The sequence below is a fragment of the Haliotis cracherodii genome, unplaced genomic scaffold (assembly GCF_022045235.1).
Source record: "Haliotis cracherodii isolate W230 unplaced genomic scaffold, xgHalCrac1.p SCAF_5, whole genome shotgun sequence".
In the NCBI taxonomy this organism is placed as follows: Eukaryota; Metazoa; Mollusca; class Gastropoda; order Lepetellida; family Haliotidae; genus Haliotis; species Haliotis cracherodii.
This window is the reverse complement of record NW_027266308.1, coordinates 984462-1001576: the sequence shown is the minus strand read 5'-3', so window position 1 is coordinate 1001576 and position 17115 is coordinate 984462. Positions and strand designations below refer to the sequence as shown.

The window sequence follows — 17115 nt, the reverse complement described above, 5'->3', positions numbered from 1 at the left end:
GTACGCTACTTGAACTGTGACTGGTCAAGGAGCCTGTTGACATCGTATTTACTTGAATGCTGCTGCAATTTGTTCCATATGATCCGAGTTGTCCTGAATGTGCAGGTACATCCTACATCCCTATATGATCCATATGATCCATTTTTCCTGGATGTGCAGGTACATCTTGGTCCATATGATCCACATTGTCCTGACTGTGCAGGTACATCTTGCCCTATTATATGATCCACGTTGTCCTGACTGCAGGTACGTCTTGGTCTACATGTTGTAACGTTGTGGTGATGGTGTAGGTACGTCTCGGCCGACACAGTGGAGGATGAAGATGGGGAGCTGCGGGGCAAGGAGGACAGGGAGCTCCGGGCGGTGTCAGAGATAGACAAGAACCGCATCACCTGGAACACGGAGAGACGATGCTACATGGAGACCTCATCTGTCAAGGGGTGGGTAAACATCCACAGACATGCACAGCAATACATCCACATGCATACATGAGGGGCTGGTCATATATGATAGAGGGGTATGGGGACAGGGATGTGGTCAGATTGGTCTTAGGACTGTATCATATTTTGATCCCCCCTCCCATTTTTTGTAACATTTTCTCAAACACGCCCCGAACCCCTCCCTAGAATAAATGACCATTTCCAAAATAATGTTCACATTTATAATATTTTGACCACCCCTCACCCCCTCCCTTTTGCTATATCATTGTACTAACATATCATCCATACATCGGTTGGCATATTCAATGTTTTGGATCTACATATTCGGCATCTTGTATTTTAGCAACATGAGGTTTGAGGTTAATGACTATTTGAATCTATTCGGTGTCTCAGTCTACCTTGAAGTGAGATAGACCGCCTCCGTGGTCTAGTGGTAGAGCGTCTGCCCGGAGAGCGATAGGTCCGGGGTTCGATTCCCGGCCGCGTCATACCAAAAGACGTTAAAAGATGGTACTTGTTGTTACCCTGTCTGGCGCTCTGCATTAAAGGGCTAAAACAAGGACTGGTCGGCTCGGAGTCAGTATACTGTGTCTGAGTGGGGTACCGTATTCGACGTAATAAGCGCCCTGCTCTAATAAGCGCCCACGGGGATATTTGCTAATATATTGGCAAGTAAACAATCCCAATTAGCATCCCTTCCGATTGAACAATGTACACAAGACTTATTTATTCGTGTATAATACACACTCGTGTGTTATATGCACCCTTAATTATGGGCAATTAAATCCTGGAAAAATATATCTGTCGTATATAAACATTTCAGGCTGTCAGCATAAACCACGAAATTTACGATCTTTCAACTCAAAATAATATCCTAATAAGAGCTCCCCATTTCTAATTTTGAGAGCGCCCTGGGCGCTTATTACGTCTAATACGGTATTCATGTTAAACTGCGGCATGGTATCTCAGTGTGCTAGCACTATATAAATCGGCATCAGTCCAGACTAGTACAAGCAGACACACACACACGTGCATGCACGTCGCTATATAAGTGCAATAATCTTGGACGCGACGTTAAACCCCATTTCACCTCACCTCACCTTGAAGTGAGATAGGTGCGGTCGGGTAGCCTAGTGGTAAAGTGGCAAAAAGCAATACTCACTCACTCACAAGGATCCATGCTTCGCTTGAAACTGGCAAACTAACTCACTCACTCACTCACTCCACGGATCCATGCCTCGCTTGAAAACGTGGCAAATAGTGACTGATCTTGACCTGTTTAGTTGTAAGAAAGACATATATTCTGAAAATATTTTCCAGCTTCCAAGATTCCATTGCCAAGACACGATACTGGCCGGTGGAGATCTTCCGTCTTCCTCAGCCCTCAGGAGGAAAAGGAAAGAAGGTAAGACAGATTTGTGAGGAAAACATATCTCGTTTGCCAAATGTTAAATTTGTGTTGTAGACTTATAACTTGTGCGATAAAAGTTAATTGTGTGTTTAATCACTGAGTGGTAGATTTTGTTTTCTGACTTGGTAAAATTTGTGTGATAAAATTATGAATGTGGGGTAAAATATGTCAAAGATTTTATTGCAACACTTGTTTGTGTTATGTTTTCAGTTGATATGGGTCCGTGAGGATTTCCGCTCGTCAGACCTGTAGACTAGGACATGTAGCTTATTGTAAACATTGTAAAATGCTTTTTATTGTAAACATTGTAAAATGCTTTTTTTTGTTTCTTTTTTTTTATTAGCTTCATAGAGCAGAATATTGCTGTAGAAAGCCGAACTATATTTCTTGCAAAACAGAGAACTGTGGTCAAATGAAATGTTGGTCTTGTGGACGTTATCAGGTTATTTGACCAATGAAGCACTTGGAGGGAATAAATAATGTTTTTGGTTTTTACGATCAGTTTGACAGTGTGATGAAAATGTGTTCGAACTGAAATGTGTTCTGACTTGTTAGACACTGAGACATGTACACAGCTCCATACAATTGAGAATCCAGTTTAGCAACAACGGAATTTTAAATCAGGACGTTGCAATGTGACACCTTGAAGTCGTGCCACCACCTAGATTGTTGTGTGCCAGACTTATTCAATGGCTGCTGCAGTATAAGTTGGAATATTGCTGACTGTGGTTTTTGTAACAAAACTTACAACTTTATGGATAACAATTTGATTTAAAAAGTTTTGTTAACATATCAAACTTATGTAATTGGGAGAATATCCTTTTCTGTATGACACAATCTCCATATGTAGGATATTTTCTTCATGATTTGACAAGAGTATTATAAAGCACTCAGTGTTGAACACTTGCTGGGGACTTTTTTGTTATTGGTGTTTCTCAGTAAGAATGTTGAATATATATCTGCGTTTTTACCAACACGCTATGTGGGATTACTGTTTATCTGTGAATGAATGCATGATGTTAGTCCCAAACCTTGTCCCATGGTGTTCATTCATAAGGGACAAGTCCAGTTTTTAGCAGTAGGACCGGGACGGGTAACTTGGGTACTCTGGTTGGTGGGTACTGAGTCTGACGCGGGTACCCACAGGACTACTCGGACCCGTGGTTAGTCAGGTGATATATTGTTTAATGACAAAAATTATCTAGAACTCTATGGTTACACTACAGGTCACTAATGTTTGCATTTCTTTCTGACTATCCACACATTCCTTCTGACTTTTTTATGTTTGAATAAAGATAAAACTTCAGTCAACTTCAGTGTTTGCATGACCAAATCATTTTATACGAGTATCTAAATACATTTTGCCAGGGCTACGGTCAAACTATTCCCAATGGGACATTTGTACCTATCTCTTGAGACCCACAGCAGTGCCCGTGAAGGGTCGGGTAATAAGGGGGGTGGGGACCTGGGTAGGGTCGGGTAATAGAGGGGGTGGGGACCCGGGTAGGGTCGGGTAATAGGGGGTTGGGGACCCAGATAGTAAATTTGGACTCATCCCAGCCCTATTCATAGGTTGTTCTATACATTTTCTTCTTCATTTAAAATGTGAATGTGAATTGTGAACCCTACTTCACTAAGGTCAGTGTATTGTCCAGCTGAAGAACAATATATTACATGTGTTGTCATGTCATAAAACATGACATCATGTTATATTGTCCTCAACAATCAAGCCGTGTTACGTCATATGACTGCAACTGACCAATCAGCAGGGAGAATCACCTAATGTACGTGTGCAGATATGGGACAGCCATGCACTCCATCCTTCTTCTGGGTCATATCTAATGTTACAATCTATTTCATGTCCATAGCTCGATCTATCAGTCGTGGTGTTGCACTCCGAGCTAGTGCACTGCTGGAGTATATAGTCCATAATACGCTTGAATGTTTTCAGCAGAACGCTACTCCCTCTCAACAAAATGTTAAGGTATAAGTGTGTGAAGCTTCAGTCAATCATAGGCCATTAGTTCTAGCCTTCACTAACAGCCATTTAGTACACAGCTTCCCTTACCTTTTTCAGCCATTTTTACTTAACTTATTAGTTCAAATTGTACTTGCTTATGTTTAACTAAGTTATTTTTCATAAACTAGTATATGATTGTTTCAAAATTTGATCTAGGTTGTTCTACGTGTGTGGGTGATCTAGGTTGTTCTACATGTGTGGGTGATCTAGGTTGTTCTACATGTGTGGGTGATCTAGGTTGTTCTACATGTGTGGGTGATCTAGGTTGTTCTACATGTGTGGGTGATCTAGGTTGTTCTACATGTGTGGGTGATCTAGGTTGTTCTACGTGTGTGGGTGATCTAGGTTGTTCTACATGTGTGGGTGATCTAGGTTGTTCTACGTGTGTGGGTGCTCTAGGTTGTTGTATACGTGTGGGTGATCTAGGTTGTTCTACATGTGTGGGTGATCTAGGTTGTTCTACATGTATGGGTGATCTAGGTTGTTCTACATGTGTGGGTGATCTAGGTTGTTCTACGTGTGTGGGTGCTCTAGGTTGTTGTATACGTGTGGGTGATCTAGGTTGTTCTACATGTGTGGGTGATCTAGGTTGTTCTACTTGTGTGGGTGATCTAGGTTGTTCTACATGTGTAGGTGACCCGTGATTATCCGGGTAGAACAGATCTTCAGCAACCCATGCTTGCCGTAAAAGGTGACTATGCTTGTTGTGAAAGGTGACTAACAGGATTGGGTGGTCAGGGTCTCTGACTTGGTTGAAGCATTTCATTGTATCCCAATTGTGATGATCGATGCTCATGTTGTCAATCACTGGATTGTGATGTCCAGACTCGATTATTTACAGACCCCTTTCATATAGCTGGAATATTGCTGAGTGCGGCGTTAAAGAACAATCAAACAAACAAATAAACATGTGCATGTGATCTAGGCGGGGCGTTCGGGTAGCCTAGTGGTTAAAGCGTTCGCTCGTCACGCCGAAGACCCGGGTTTGATTCCCGACATGGGTACAATGTGTGAAGCCCATTTCTGGTGTCCCCCGCCGTGATATTGCTGGAATATTGCTAAAAGCGGCGTAAAACCATACTCACTCACTCACTCACTCACTGTGATCTAGGTTGTTCTTAATTTGTGGATGTTCAGATTCCACCGCAGCTGGTGACCATGTCACGTCATGCTTGCTTGATGCACCAAGTAACACATGCAGCATAATGAGTTCCAAAAAGGCGTAACATATCCCCTTGTTTCATGAAGGTTTCGTGTATTCGTACTAATTAATTAATAAGCATCCAGCTTTTGCCAGAATCTAATTCCCCTGAAGCTGGGAATGGAGAGTAGGTCTGTAGGAGAGCTTGTCTCTCTGTATGACACATCGGACACATACCCTCAGTCTGTTTTACAGCTGCTATACTGCAAACTGAGGCTTATACTGTGTATTTACTTTAATGCTTCTTTCACAGTTGTCATGGTTACTGGGCATAGGTTATGACTACTAATGACAAGAGCTATAACATGTGTGTTTCTCCGAGGCCTTGTCCCACAACGTGATCGGATCATCTCTGTGATAGACATGTTAACTCCATGTACTTTAATACATCTTCTTGAGACAAGGGAGTTAACAGACAATATAGTCCAGTTTCCACCCTTGCTGAACTAGGCTGGAATTTCCACACTCGATCACATTGCTAATACGAGTTATGTCCCTTCTATGTTCCTCCTATTGACCAATCGGATTCCACCTCTCTTATCACTTGCATTCGCTTCAAACAAACTAGAGGTGTCAAGTCGATTTGATCGATAATCAAGATCTATATTGGAATAAAATGTGTCTTACCCCGTGAAGTGCATTAAATCACTTGAGCACCTTGACTAAAAGCATGGAAAGATTTGCAAAATATCTGTCGACACCCAGTTGACGGTACACATGTTTTGCAAATCCTGCAATCTACCATAATCTGCACGTTGAAATCCATGTTGTTTACAAACCGGGTGTCCAGTTCATTATGCGATTTTGATTAGACTATGGGGAGACTCGTTAGTCCAGCCAAACTGTAACTCCGGAATACCAGCCTAGATTTTAGCTAGGGTGGAAACTGGATTTAATAGTCAGTTAACTGCCTTCCTCGGGAGGATGTAGACATAGGTCTCAGGGTTAGAAATTGGCACTAGTCCTATAGTCCTTGCCAAACTGCCCAATGGTAAAGGTATCAGAAGGACTAGTAGACAATTGCCATTTTTAAGGGGTTTGCTATATGTTATCATTATAAGGACTAGTGAACGAAAACTGTTAGTTTCTAACGCTGGGTCTGTTTGTGGAATGAGGCTCAGGACGTTCTAGATGTGAGATTTGAAACTGTATCTGTATCGTATCATGTACCATATGTTCTAGTAATATATTTAGAACATATGATTTCTATGAATAACCAACTGATTTAGAAGTTTCAATTTCAAACCCACAGAGGTTGAATTGTTTGCTAGACATTACTTAGAAGTTGACGGATGACAAAGTAGAGACAATTTAGGGATAACACTAATACTATAAAGGCGACGTTTCGGTATGGATCCTTTTACCGTTGTCAAGCAAGACTTGTTTGACAACGGTATAAGGATCTATACTGAAAAGTCGGCTTTACAGTATTAAAGAAGTTGTTATCCATAAAGTGTGTCTACTTTGTCACACAAAAGTTCTTCTGGAATTAATACATGTAATACTTGTTAGAGGGAGAAAGAAAAGTGTCAAATATATGTTAGAATTGTGCGTCAAGGATGTTCCGATGTTAGAATGGTGCGTCAAGGAGGTTCTGATGTTAGAATGGTGCATCTAGGATGTTCTGATGTTAGAATGGTGCATCTAGGAGGTTCTGATGTTAGAATGGTGCATCTAGGATGTTCTGATGTTAGAATGGTGCATCTAGGATGTTCTGATGTTAGAATGGTGCATCTAGGATGTTCTGATGTTAGAATGGTGCATCTAGGATGTTCTGATGTTAGAATAGATACAAGTGTCTTCTTCTTTGACCTAGTTATGTTAACACTGTTTTATCTTTTAGTTTTGGTTTCTGAAACAAAGTTTTTTGTTTTTCCTATTTTTTAAAACTAATGAAACTATTTAGATATATCAGATAAACTGTTTGTGATGTTTGGTATGAAGGACCATATCATCTTACACTTTAGGATGGTTCAGTTTGATGTCTGTCATTTAAACTTTAATCTCAAAATATAGCAATATATTTCTCTGCAAATTCCAATTACTTGAAAAGCATAATATTTGTACTGGTTATAAGATATATGGGTTTCTGGTTGAGCAGATTGTTCATATCCAAGGATGTCTATTCCATGTTGTGATATATCTGACAGCAGCTGTAGCTATTCCTCGTACACGTCACAGGGGGATGATGACTAATGATGATGTGTGATGTTGTAGGATGATGAGGGGTCCATCAGCTTCCATGGAGTGGCCTTCATCAACCTGGCGCCGCTCCTATACCCTGGGGGTGAGTCTCATAATCTGAAATAGTGATGTTGTTTCCATGTTTGAAAACCCGTGAAGATCCGGGGTGGAATAGGTCTTCAGAAAGACAGAAACCCACGCTTGCCGTAAAAGGCGACTATGCTTGCCGTAAAAGGCGACAAACGGGATCGGGTGGTCAGGCTCACTGACTTGGTTGAAGCATGTCATCATATCCCTATTGCATGGATTGATGCTCATGATATCAATCACTGGATTGTCTGGTCCAGACTCGATTATTTACAGACCGCTGTCATATAGCTGGAATATTGCTGAGTGAGGCGTAAAACAACCAACCAACCAACTAACCAACCAACCATTTTTGTAAAACGTATGTTTTTAAAAAAAAAAATTGTATTCCTTCATTTGTGTCACATCCGTTTTTATAAATGGAATATTTTTTTGTTTCAAATTTCATACTCCTTAAGAGAGATAGATAAGATCAAATTTTATTATCCCAAAGGAAGTTCATATTGTTCTGAACTTGGTGAAAAGAATACCATCAGTTACCTCAGATGACTGAACATGTTTCACAGATGAAATGGCCAGTTGTCTACCTCTTGCATCCAGAGTTATGTCCCTTAGTTGTGCAAGGATCCATTGATCATGGTTTCAATCCAAGATTCACCCTGATTATGATCCTTGGTCTGCCAGTAAAATATTCAAGATGGAGTGTTTCAACCTGTGTCAGTTCCAGCTTCCTCCCACACCGACACCATATTGAACTAACCCCATCCGATATAGCTGACATACTGAGAACAGCAATGTTGTACCATCTCGAGAACAGCAATATTGTACCATCTCGAGAATGATAGCTGATAGCAGCTGCCACCATTGCATGACACCAGCCAATGTAATTAAGTGATAGCATCTTGCAATTGTCTAGAGGTATTATATAAATGAATAATTAACAATCTGAGAAGTAGTCAATATGTCTTTGGTTGTTTTCTCCCAACAGTCAAGCGGATCCGAGGGGCGTACAAGGTTTATGCCTACACTGATCATCTCCTGCATGAAAAGGTAAGAAAAAACTCTTGTAAATCCTTTACTTTGCTTGTAAGAGACACAAACACTCTCTCCCAGTGTTGGGGGCACGGGTGGCCCAGCCGTCTGAGGCGCCGCGATTCGCTGTGCAAAGTTGCATCCCTTGGGCACGCCAGAAACCTATGATTGCGGGTTCGAATTCCGGTTTGCCCCGATTATGTTTCTAGTTTTGTCAGCACCATATCCGTGCTCGTGGGTTTCACCGAAGTGGTAAACGTCTGAGACCTGCATCACTTCGTGGCTTTCCTCCCACATTGAGCTGACACGGCGAGATATAACTGGAACACTGTTAAAAGCGGTGTTAAACACAACTCACTCAATCACTCTCCAAGTGTAACAGGCTCCTGATAATTACTGGAGCCAGTTTGTATGTTCTCCTTTGCACAGGCTAATGGTACGTTTCTTTGGGTATGTTTGTCCTTCAATGGGTCCAGTCTATTCGATATTTTAAAACCAGTGAGAAGACAAAAATAAAACAAATATTCTGTTCAAATGCTGTTAAGTTCTGATTTTGGTTTGTTCTTCTTCTGCCCCAAATTTGTCACGTCACACGAACTGATAACAGTGAAACATGTCTTTGTTGCTGTACGCAACACGTAACTCTTTGTGCATCGTACACAGTAGAGGTCCTGTATACACCATGCCTGCATTGTACACACTAGAGGTCTTGTATACTTTCTTTGTTTGTTTTTTTGTTTGTTGTTTAACGCTGCACTCAGCAATATTCCAGCTATATGACGGCGGTCTGTAAATAATCGAGTCTGGACCAGACAATCCAGTGATTAATATCATGAGCATCGATCCTCGCAATTTGGATCGATGACATGAATCAACCAAGTCAGCGAGCCTGATCAACCGATCCCATTAGTCGCCTTTTACGGCAAGCAGAGTCACCTTTTACTGCAAGCATGGGTTGCTGAAGACCTATTCTACCCCGGAATCTTCACGGGTCTTTTATCATGCCTGCATTGTACACACTAGAGGTCATGTATACACAATGCCTGCATTGTACACACTAGAGGTCATGTATACACGATGCCTGCATTGTACACACTAGAGGTCATGTATACACGATGCCTACATTGTACACAGTAGAGGTCATGTATACACAATGCCTGCATTGTACACACTAGAGGTCATGTATACACCATGCCTGCATTGTACACACTAGAGGTCATGTATACACCATGCCTACATTGTACACAGTAGAGGTCATGTATACACCATGCCTGCATTGTACACAGTAGAGGTCATGTAGACACAATTCCTGCATTGTACACACTAGAGGTCATGTATACACGATGCCTGCATTGTACACACTAGAGGTCATGTATACACGATGCCTACATTGTACACAGTAGAGGTCATGTATACACAATGCCTGCATTGTACACACTAGAGGTCATGTATACACCATGCCTGCATTGTACACACTAGAGGTCATGTATACACCATGCCTGCATTGTACACAGTAGAGGTCATGTATACACCATGCCTGCATTGTACATAGTAGAGGTCATGTATACACCATGCCTGCATTGTACACACTAGAGGTCATGTATACACCATGCCTGCATTATACACAGTAGAGGTCATGTATACACCATGCCTGCATTGTACACAGTAGAGGTCATGTATACACCATGCCTGCATTGTACACAGTAGAGGTCATGTATACACCATGCCTACATTGTACACAGTAGAGGTCATGTATACACCATGCCTGCATTGTACACAGTAGAGGTCATGTATACACCATGCCTGCATTGTACACAGTAGAGGTCATGTATACACCATGCCTACATTGTACACACTAGAGGTCATGTATACACCATGCCTGCATTGTACACACTAGAGGTCATGTAGACACAATTCCTGCATTGTACACACTAGAGGTCATGTATACACGATGCCTGCATTGTACACACTAGAGGTCATGTATACACGATGCCTACATTGTACACAGTAGAGGTCATGTATACACAATGCCTGCATTGTACACACTAGAGGTCATGTATACACCATGCCTGCATTGTACACACTAGAGGTCATGTATACACCATGCCTGCATTGTACACAGTAGAGGTCATGTATACACCATGCCTGCATTGTACATAGTAGAGGTCATGTATACACCATGCCTGCATTGTACACACTAGAGGTCATGTATACACCATGCCTGCATTATACACAGTAGAGGTCATGTATACACCATGCCTGCATTGTACACAGTAGAGGTCATGTATACACCATGCCTGCATTGTACACAGTAGAGGTCATGTATACACCATGCCTACATTGTACACAGTAGAGGTCATGTATACACCATGCCTGCATTGTACACAGTAGAGGTCATGTATACACCATGCCTACATTGTACACACTAGAGGTCATGTATACACGATGCCTACATTGTACACACTAGAGGTCATGTATACACCATGCCTACATTATACACACTAGAGGTCATGTATACACCATGCCTGCATTGTACACACTAGAGGTCATGTATACACCATACCTGCATTGTACACACTAGAGGTCATGTATACACCATGCCTACATTGTACACAGTAGAGGTCATGTATACACCATGCCTACATTGTACACACTAGAGGTCATGTATACACCATGCCTGCATTGTACACACTAGAGGTCATGGATACACCATGCCTACATTGTACACACTAGAGGTCATGTATACACCATGCCTGCATTTGACACAGTAGAGGTCATGTAGTGTACACCATGCCTGCATTGTACACACTAGAGGTCACGTATACACCATGCCTGCATTGTCCACAGTAGAGGTCGTGTATACACCATGCCTGCATTGTACATAATAGAGGTCGTGTATACACCATACCTGCATTGTACACTAGAGGTCATGTATACACCATGCCTGCATTGTACACACTCAAGGTCATGTCTACACCATGCCTGTATTGTACACTAGAGGTCATGTCTACACCATGCCTGCATTGTACACACTAGAGGTCATGTGACACCATGCCTGCATTGTACACACTAGAGGTCACGTATACACCATGCCTGCATTGTACACACTAGAGGTCATGTATACACCATGCCTGCATTGTACACAGTAGAGGTCATGTATACACCATGCCTGCATTAGACACAGTAGAGGTCATGTATACACCATGCCTGCATTAGACACAGTAGAGGTCATGTATACACCATGCCTGCATTAGACACAGTAGAGGTCATGTATACACCATGCCTGCATTATACACAGTAGAGGTCATGTATACACCATGCCTGCATTATACACAGTAGAGGTCATGTATACACCATGCCTGCATTATACACAGTAGAGGTCATGTATACACCATGCCTGCATTATACACAGTAGAGGTCATGTATACACCATGCCTGCATTATACACAGTAGAGGTCATGTATACACCATGCCTGCATTATACACAGTAGAGGTCATGTATACACCATGCCTGCATTATACACAGTAGAGGTCATGTATACACCATACCTGCATTGTACACAGTAGAGGTCATGTATACACCATGCCTGCATTATACACACTAGAGGTCATGTATACACCATGCCTACATTATACACAGTAGAGGTCATGTATACACAATGCCTGCATTGCATCAGCAAGTACAGATCTGTAACTCCCAATCAGTGTACACTCAAATTAAACTCTCCCTGGAGAGTTTTCAACCCATGCTGCAAGCAGATTTAGCATTCACACACCATCTCATCCTACCAGTGGCCAAACAAACGAAAATTACACATAAAAAAGTACAAATTAATCATTCACTTTTAATCGTTCACTACATGTGAAACATCACTAAATTGTTGAAATGTGTTCCTCTGTCCAGACGAAGCGCAAGGTGGGAATTGCTGAAGAGGCTGCAAAGATGGCGTTCAACATTCTGAACAGGAGCAGTACTTCCCCCTCCCCGAAGAAAGTTGCCAAGGACAAGGAGGGGGACAAGAAGGAGGTCAAGAAGGGGGTAGGTGTTGACAGCTGTCCTGTCTTGCGTCCACATTGTCTTGTGTCTCACAATAACTGGAAAAGTTTGAATCACTTTGTTTTCATTCTAAAATTGGTGAATACTTCCACTTTGATCTACATTGCTGAAGAACCAGATCCGCCCGTCATCCATAGGAAGCAGCATAGTCTATTATTAATTAAATTCTGTATGATATGATTTTGGAAATTTAAAGTACAGAATATGATTTGATTTGATTTTTAAAAAATTATTTATCATGGAATTTTAGCTATATTCATAAGTTTGTGAATCTTTGTATTCATGTTTACACGTAAGCAACTAAATGTTTGACATGTGAAGAGTCACCACAATACAGGGTATAAGTGTCATCTGCCTGTGGTCAGTGGCTATATGTGTCATGTTGTTGCTGGTGGAGTCTATGTGTTATGTAGTAGTGCTTCCTAGCACCTGGTGTCTAGGTCCTGTAGTGGAATATTGGCTCCTGCATAGTCAGCTTCTAGTCTCCAGCTCTAGGGACATAGCCAGGGACCTCTGTGTCAATCAGGGCTCCGGGGATTGGGGGCTCTATGGACATAGCCAGGGACCTCTGTGTCAATCAGGGCTCCAGTGACCTGACTGTCCATCAGGGCTTGTGGGCTCTAGGGTCATAGTCAGGGACCTCTGTGTCAATCAGGGCTCCAATGACCTGACTGTCCATCAGGGCTTGTGGGCTCTAGGGTCATAGCCAGGGACCTCTGTGTCAATCAGGGCTCCAGGGACCTGACTGTGTCCATCAGGGCGCTAGGGACCTCTGTGTCAATCAGGGCTCTGGGAACCTGACTGTGTCCATCAGGGCTTTGGGGCTCTAGGGATCGGGGGCTCCAGGGACATAGCCAGGGACCTCTGTGTCAATCAGGGCTCTGGGGCTCTGGGGCTCTGGGGCTCCAGGGACATAACCTTGGACTTGACTGTGTCCATCAGGGCTGCAGGGCTTCACTCCAGTATAAATCCTATGGTTTGCTTGCTGAATCTGCTGAGGTGTCGGCATCTATAGAAACTTTAGCCATATTGGGATTATAACATCATTACATCATGGGTTATTAGCTTTGTTCCAAATATATAAAATAACTACAAAACATAAAAGTATGAGGTTTAACTTGTTTAGATATTAGTACGGTAGTCTTAACTACAGTGTAACAGGAAAAATTAATAAACAAGACAATCTACCGTACAGAATTTTAGGCCTCAGGTTCTGAAGAAAGAAAGTGAAATGAAGTTCATGAATCTAAATGAAAAACAACCTCAAATTCTGAAAAAAATCAAGATAATCTCAAAATTTTGTATGAGGCTTGCCCATAAACTCTGTATGAATGGGTAATAGATAAAACAAAGGTGTTCTACCTCCTTGCTGGTGTCTGCTATGTCTTGCATGATGGCTGCGCTTCAGTGCTCTGCTTCCTCGTTCTTCCAGCGGTCAAATAGCATCGTGCCCTCAGGTCAAGGTGACCTGCTCGAGGTTTGTGTTGTTGTTGTTGTTGTCTTGCCTCTGTACCTGGGTGTTCCTCCGTGTATCTGCTCTATGCCATTACTAACTGTGCTCTTCCCACTTCAGGGACATTTCTACCTACAAATTGTCACTGATGTACCACCTCGATCTGATGTCATTGATGTCATTCTTAACATACTCTCTGCAAAATTTACATTGAATTTTCAGAACTTCATCATATTTAGTGTTATAAATTTTAAAATGGACATCTTTATTTTTTTTCAATTTGATCACAAACGTTATATGTGATATAATCTGCTTCACTAAAACTGTGTATAAAAATTCACCCTTGCAATATCCAATCTTAGGAAGTCATTTTGATAAGTGAATCGGCTTTCATATCAATATAATTTTTCTTTTCGGTATATCATTTTATTGTCTCTTGTCCTTGGCTCTTTTCTAATCATGTTTGAAAATTAATGCACTAATCAATTCACTTTTTGAGGTTGTGTGTTGCAAGGTGAATAACAGCATGATATATGAAGTGAAATATTCATATGAAAAGTTTGGTTTGTGGATTGGAAGATAAACCAGACTTCCTCATATAATCCTTTGAATTTCTAATGTTTTATTTTGTTTCTATTCAGAAAATAGATGGCTCCATTTTGTTTCAGAGACAGTTATTTATAATATTGACCATCATACATTTTATCACTATCGTAAATATCTACTTATTGTAGTGTTGGGCAATTATTGTCAATGAACGTCATTATTTAAATTTTAATATCAAAATTATTTTAGATTTTCTAAGGAAACCACTCAAGGGACAAGCCTTCCTCTGGGATCTGTATAATTTAAGAAACGAGCAAAATGTTTCGATATTTTTATGAAAGTTCGATATTTTGTTCATTCAACAACTGCATGTTTTGAACTTACAACAATGCTAAATGTATGAACATAAAAGGCTGAAATATGTCAAAAAGAATGATCTTTATAGGTTTTCAGGAGGAATTTAAAAATATATGAACATGCGCAAGTCTTTTATCGAGGCTGATTTCTTAGATGTGAATAACTGCAGTACCAATATTTGGTATAAAACTTATCTTGTTCTGGGACTTCTCACAGTTAGATTTTCTCTTGAAAAGTTGGAAAAATCCGCCTTTTTCATTTGAGGTTTAATAAAATAAAATAATTGGTTCTCAGCCAATCATTTTTCAAAATATAGTGCGGGCGATGTCTTCTTTTTTGTTTTGGTTGTTCAAACTAGCTTGTAACCAAATAAACAGTTGCATAATCAAATAAAAAGATGTGTACAATCAACCTGGAAATACAGTATTTGACTACTGTTGGACTTGGAAAATTTAAGGATTTTTAGGGTTTTTTTAAAATGGAAATAAAAACGAAACGTGCAGCGGACTTATGCGGGCGGTGCCTGAGAACCAAGATTCTTATTTTTTTTAGCCTAAGCTGTTCTTTTATATTACGTTATGTCAGAAACAAGTAAGAAAGACAAAAGACTTGATGTCAGCCATTAGAACATGATAGACTATCATCATTCCATTATTACAAAGTTTTTCATAGCTTCAACTTTTCACATGTTCTTTGTGCGAAGGGCCTTTCTGCTGCCTCGTCCTTCATGTGTCATAAACACTAACTCCACAATACAAACTAAATCACTTTCATTCCAAAACCTACTTTGTGCACTCAACATATATATGCTGTTTTTAAGCAATTCCATTCGAAAGTTTACTGTAAACTTACAAATTGAACAATTCTCTTAATTCAAACACAGGTTGACTTGTAGCAATTCCTACACTTTATGCTCCCAAGCTACATCGCTGAGAGAGTGGATCCTTTCTGGAACCATTTCATCCACAGAACTACATCACAAATACTATGCTTGTCGTAAGAGGCAACTAATGGGATCGGGTAGTCAGGCTCGCTGACTTGGTTGATGCATGTCATCAATTCTCAATTGAGTGGATCGATTTTCATGATGTCAGCCACTGGATTGTCTGGTCCAGACTTGAATATTTACCGACTGCCGTCATATAGCTGGAATATTGCTGAGTGTTGGGTTAAACAACAAACAAACAAACAAACAAACAAATCGTGCATACAGATGGAATCAGTCTGAAGCAATTCATGCAAACATTACTGCTTTTATACAAAATCAGTTTCTGGGGTTTATACATATTTTATTCATGCAAATAAAGTGAATCCATTTCTGATGCAATTCCCAGAGATACTAACCATTATGATTATTGGCATTATAATTAAGACATTTAGAACCCCACAATACCATCATAATGTTAAACATAACAAATTGTGAACTTCTGCCATGGCTGAATGTCCATGCTCCACCATATGGCAGCCATATTGAAAAACTTGTTTATCTCTGTTACTCAGCCATTTTTGCTCCAAATGTAATGACAGTTTGTATATTATATGTGGTTAAAAGGGGGATTCAACAGAATTTTACTGTTTGGTGTAATGTTATAAATTTGACCTTGTTTTGACCTTTCTGTGACAATGCTCTTTAAGTCGCTCATAATGCAAGTGGCTGTTTAAACATCTCCTCTGAAACTGCCATGCTGAGAACGAGCAGCATTGGCATGCCTGTTTCTTCTCAAGGTGACGCCATATTTTGTTCAAATCCTTCGAATTTAACTTTTGTTGTGAGTCTTCAGTTTCTATGCAGAAAAGGAGCACTGGTAGCCCATTTGTATTAGGTGCCGCAATTTGCTGTGCAGAGTTGCATCCCTTGGGCAGGCCAGAAACCTATGATTGTGTGTTCAAATTCCAGTTCATCATTTAGTGACTGGACCTTGCATGGATATACTTCATGTTTTAGGCAAATCATTTTATAGAGATCATTTCAAAGTTAATTGACTTAATGCATTCAAAGAACAACAGTTAACTGAATAGTTTATAAAACTGTTCTGTTTTGTGAGTTCAAAGACAAATCTTTTCCTATATAGTTGTTTGAAGAGACGTCTTTCATTTGCTGATAACATCACATGACCAGAGTAGACGGGAAACATGAATGGTTTCTGAGTGGCCTTTACCCTGATTCGGAGCCAGAGCTAGAGATGCTTGCCAAGTTTGTACTTCATCATGCAACAGGTTTCTCGCAGAGGGATGTCATAACAGAGTAAACAAATCTGATTTGAACATCTTCCCGAGGCAAGGGAGTTAACTGACTATTAAGGTCCAGTTTCCATCCTTGGCAAACT

At 40.7% G+C, this 17115-nt stretch overlaps 1 protein-coding gene across 4 annotated transcripts in view; it reads left to right on the top strand.

Moving 5' to 3' along the window:
• The window catches only part of LOC139443305 (cilia- and flagella-associated protein 70-like), a 45189-nt gene that overhangs the window by 7718 nt on the left and 20356 nt on the right, over positions 1-17115 (top strand). For all 4 annotated transcript variants that reach the window (XM_071224283.1, XM_071224284.1, XM_071224282.1 and 1 more), the window contains exons 8-12: positions 291-440; positions 1761-1845; positions 7290-7359; positions 8332-8393; positions 12280-12414. In XM_071224283.1, coding sequence (XP_071080384.1) covers positions 291-440; positions 1761-1845; positions 7290-7359; positions 8332-8393; positions 12280-12414 — 502 coding nt within the window. The remainder of the gene's footprint in view (positions 1-290; positions 441-1760; positions 1846-7289; positions 7360-8331; positions 8394-12279; positions 12415-17115) is intronic.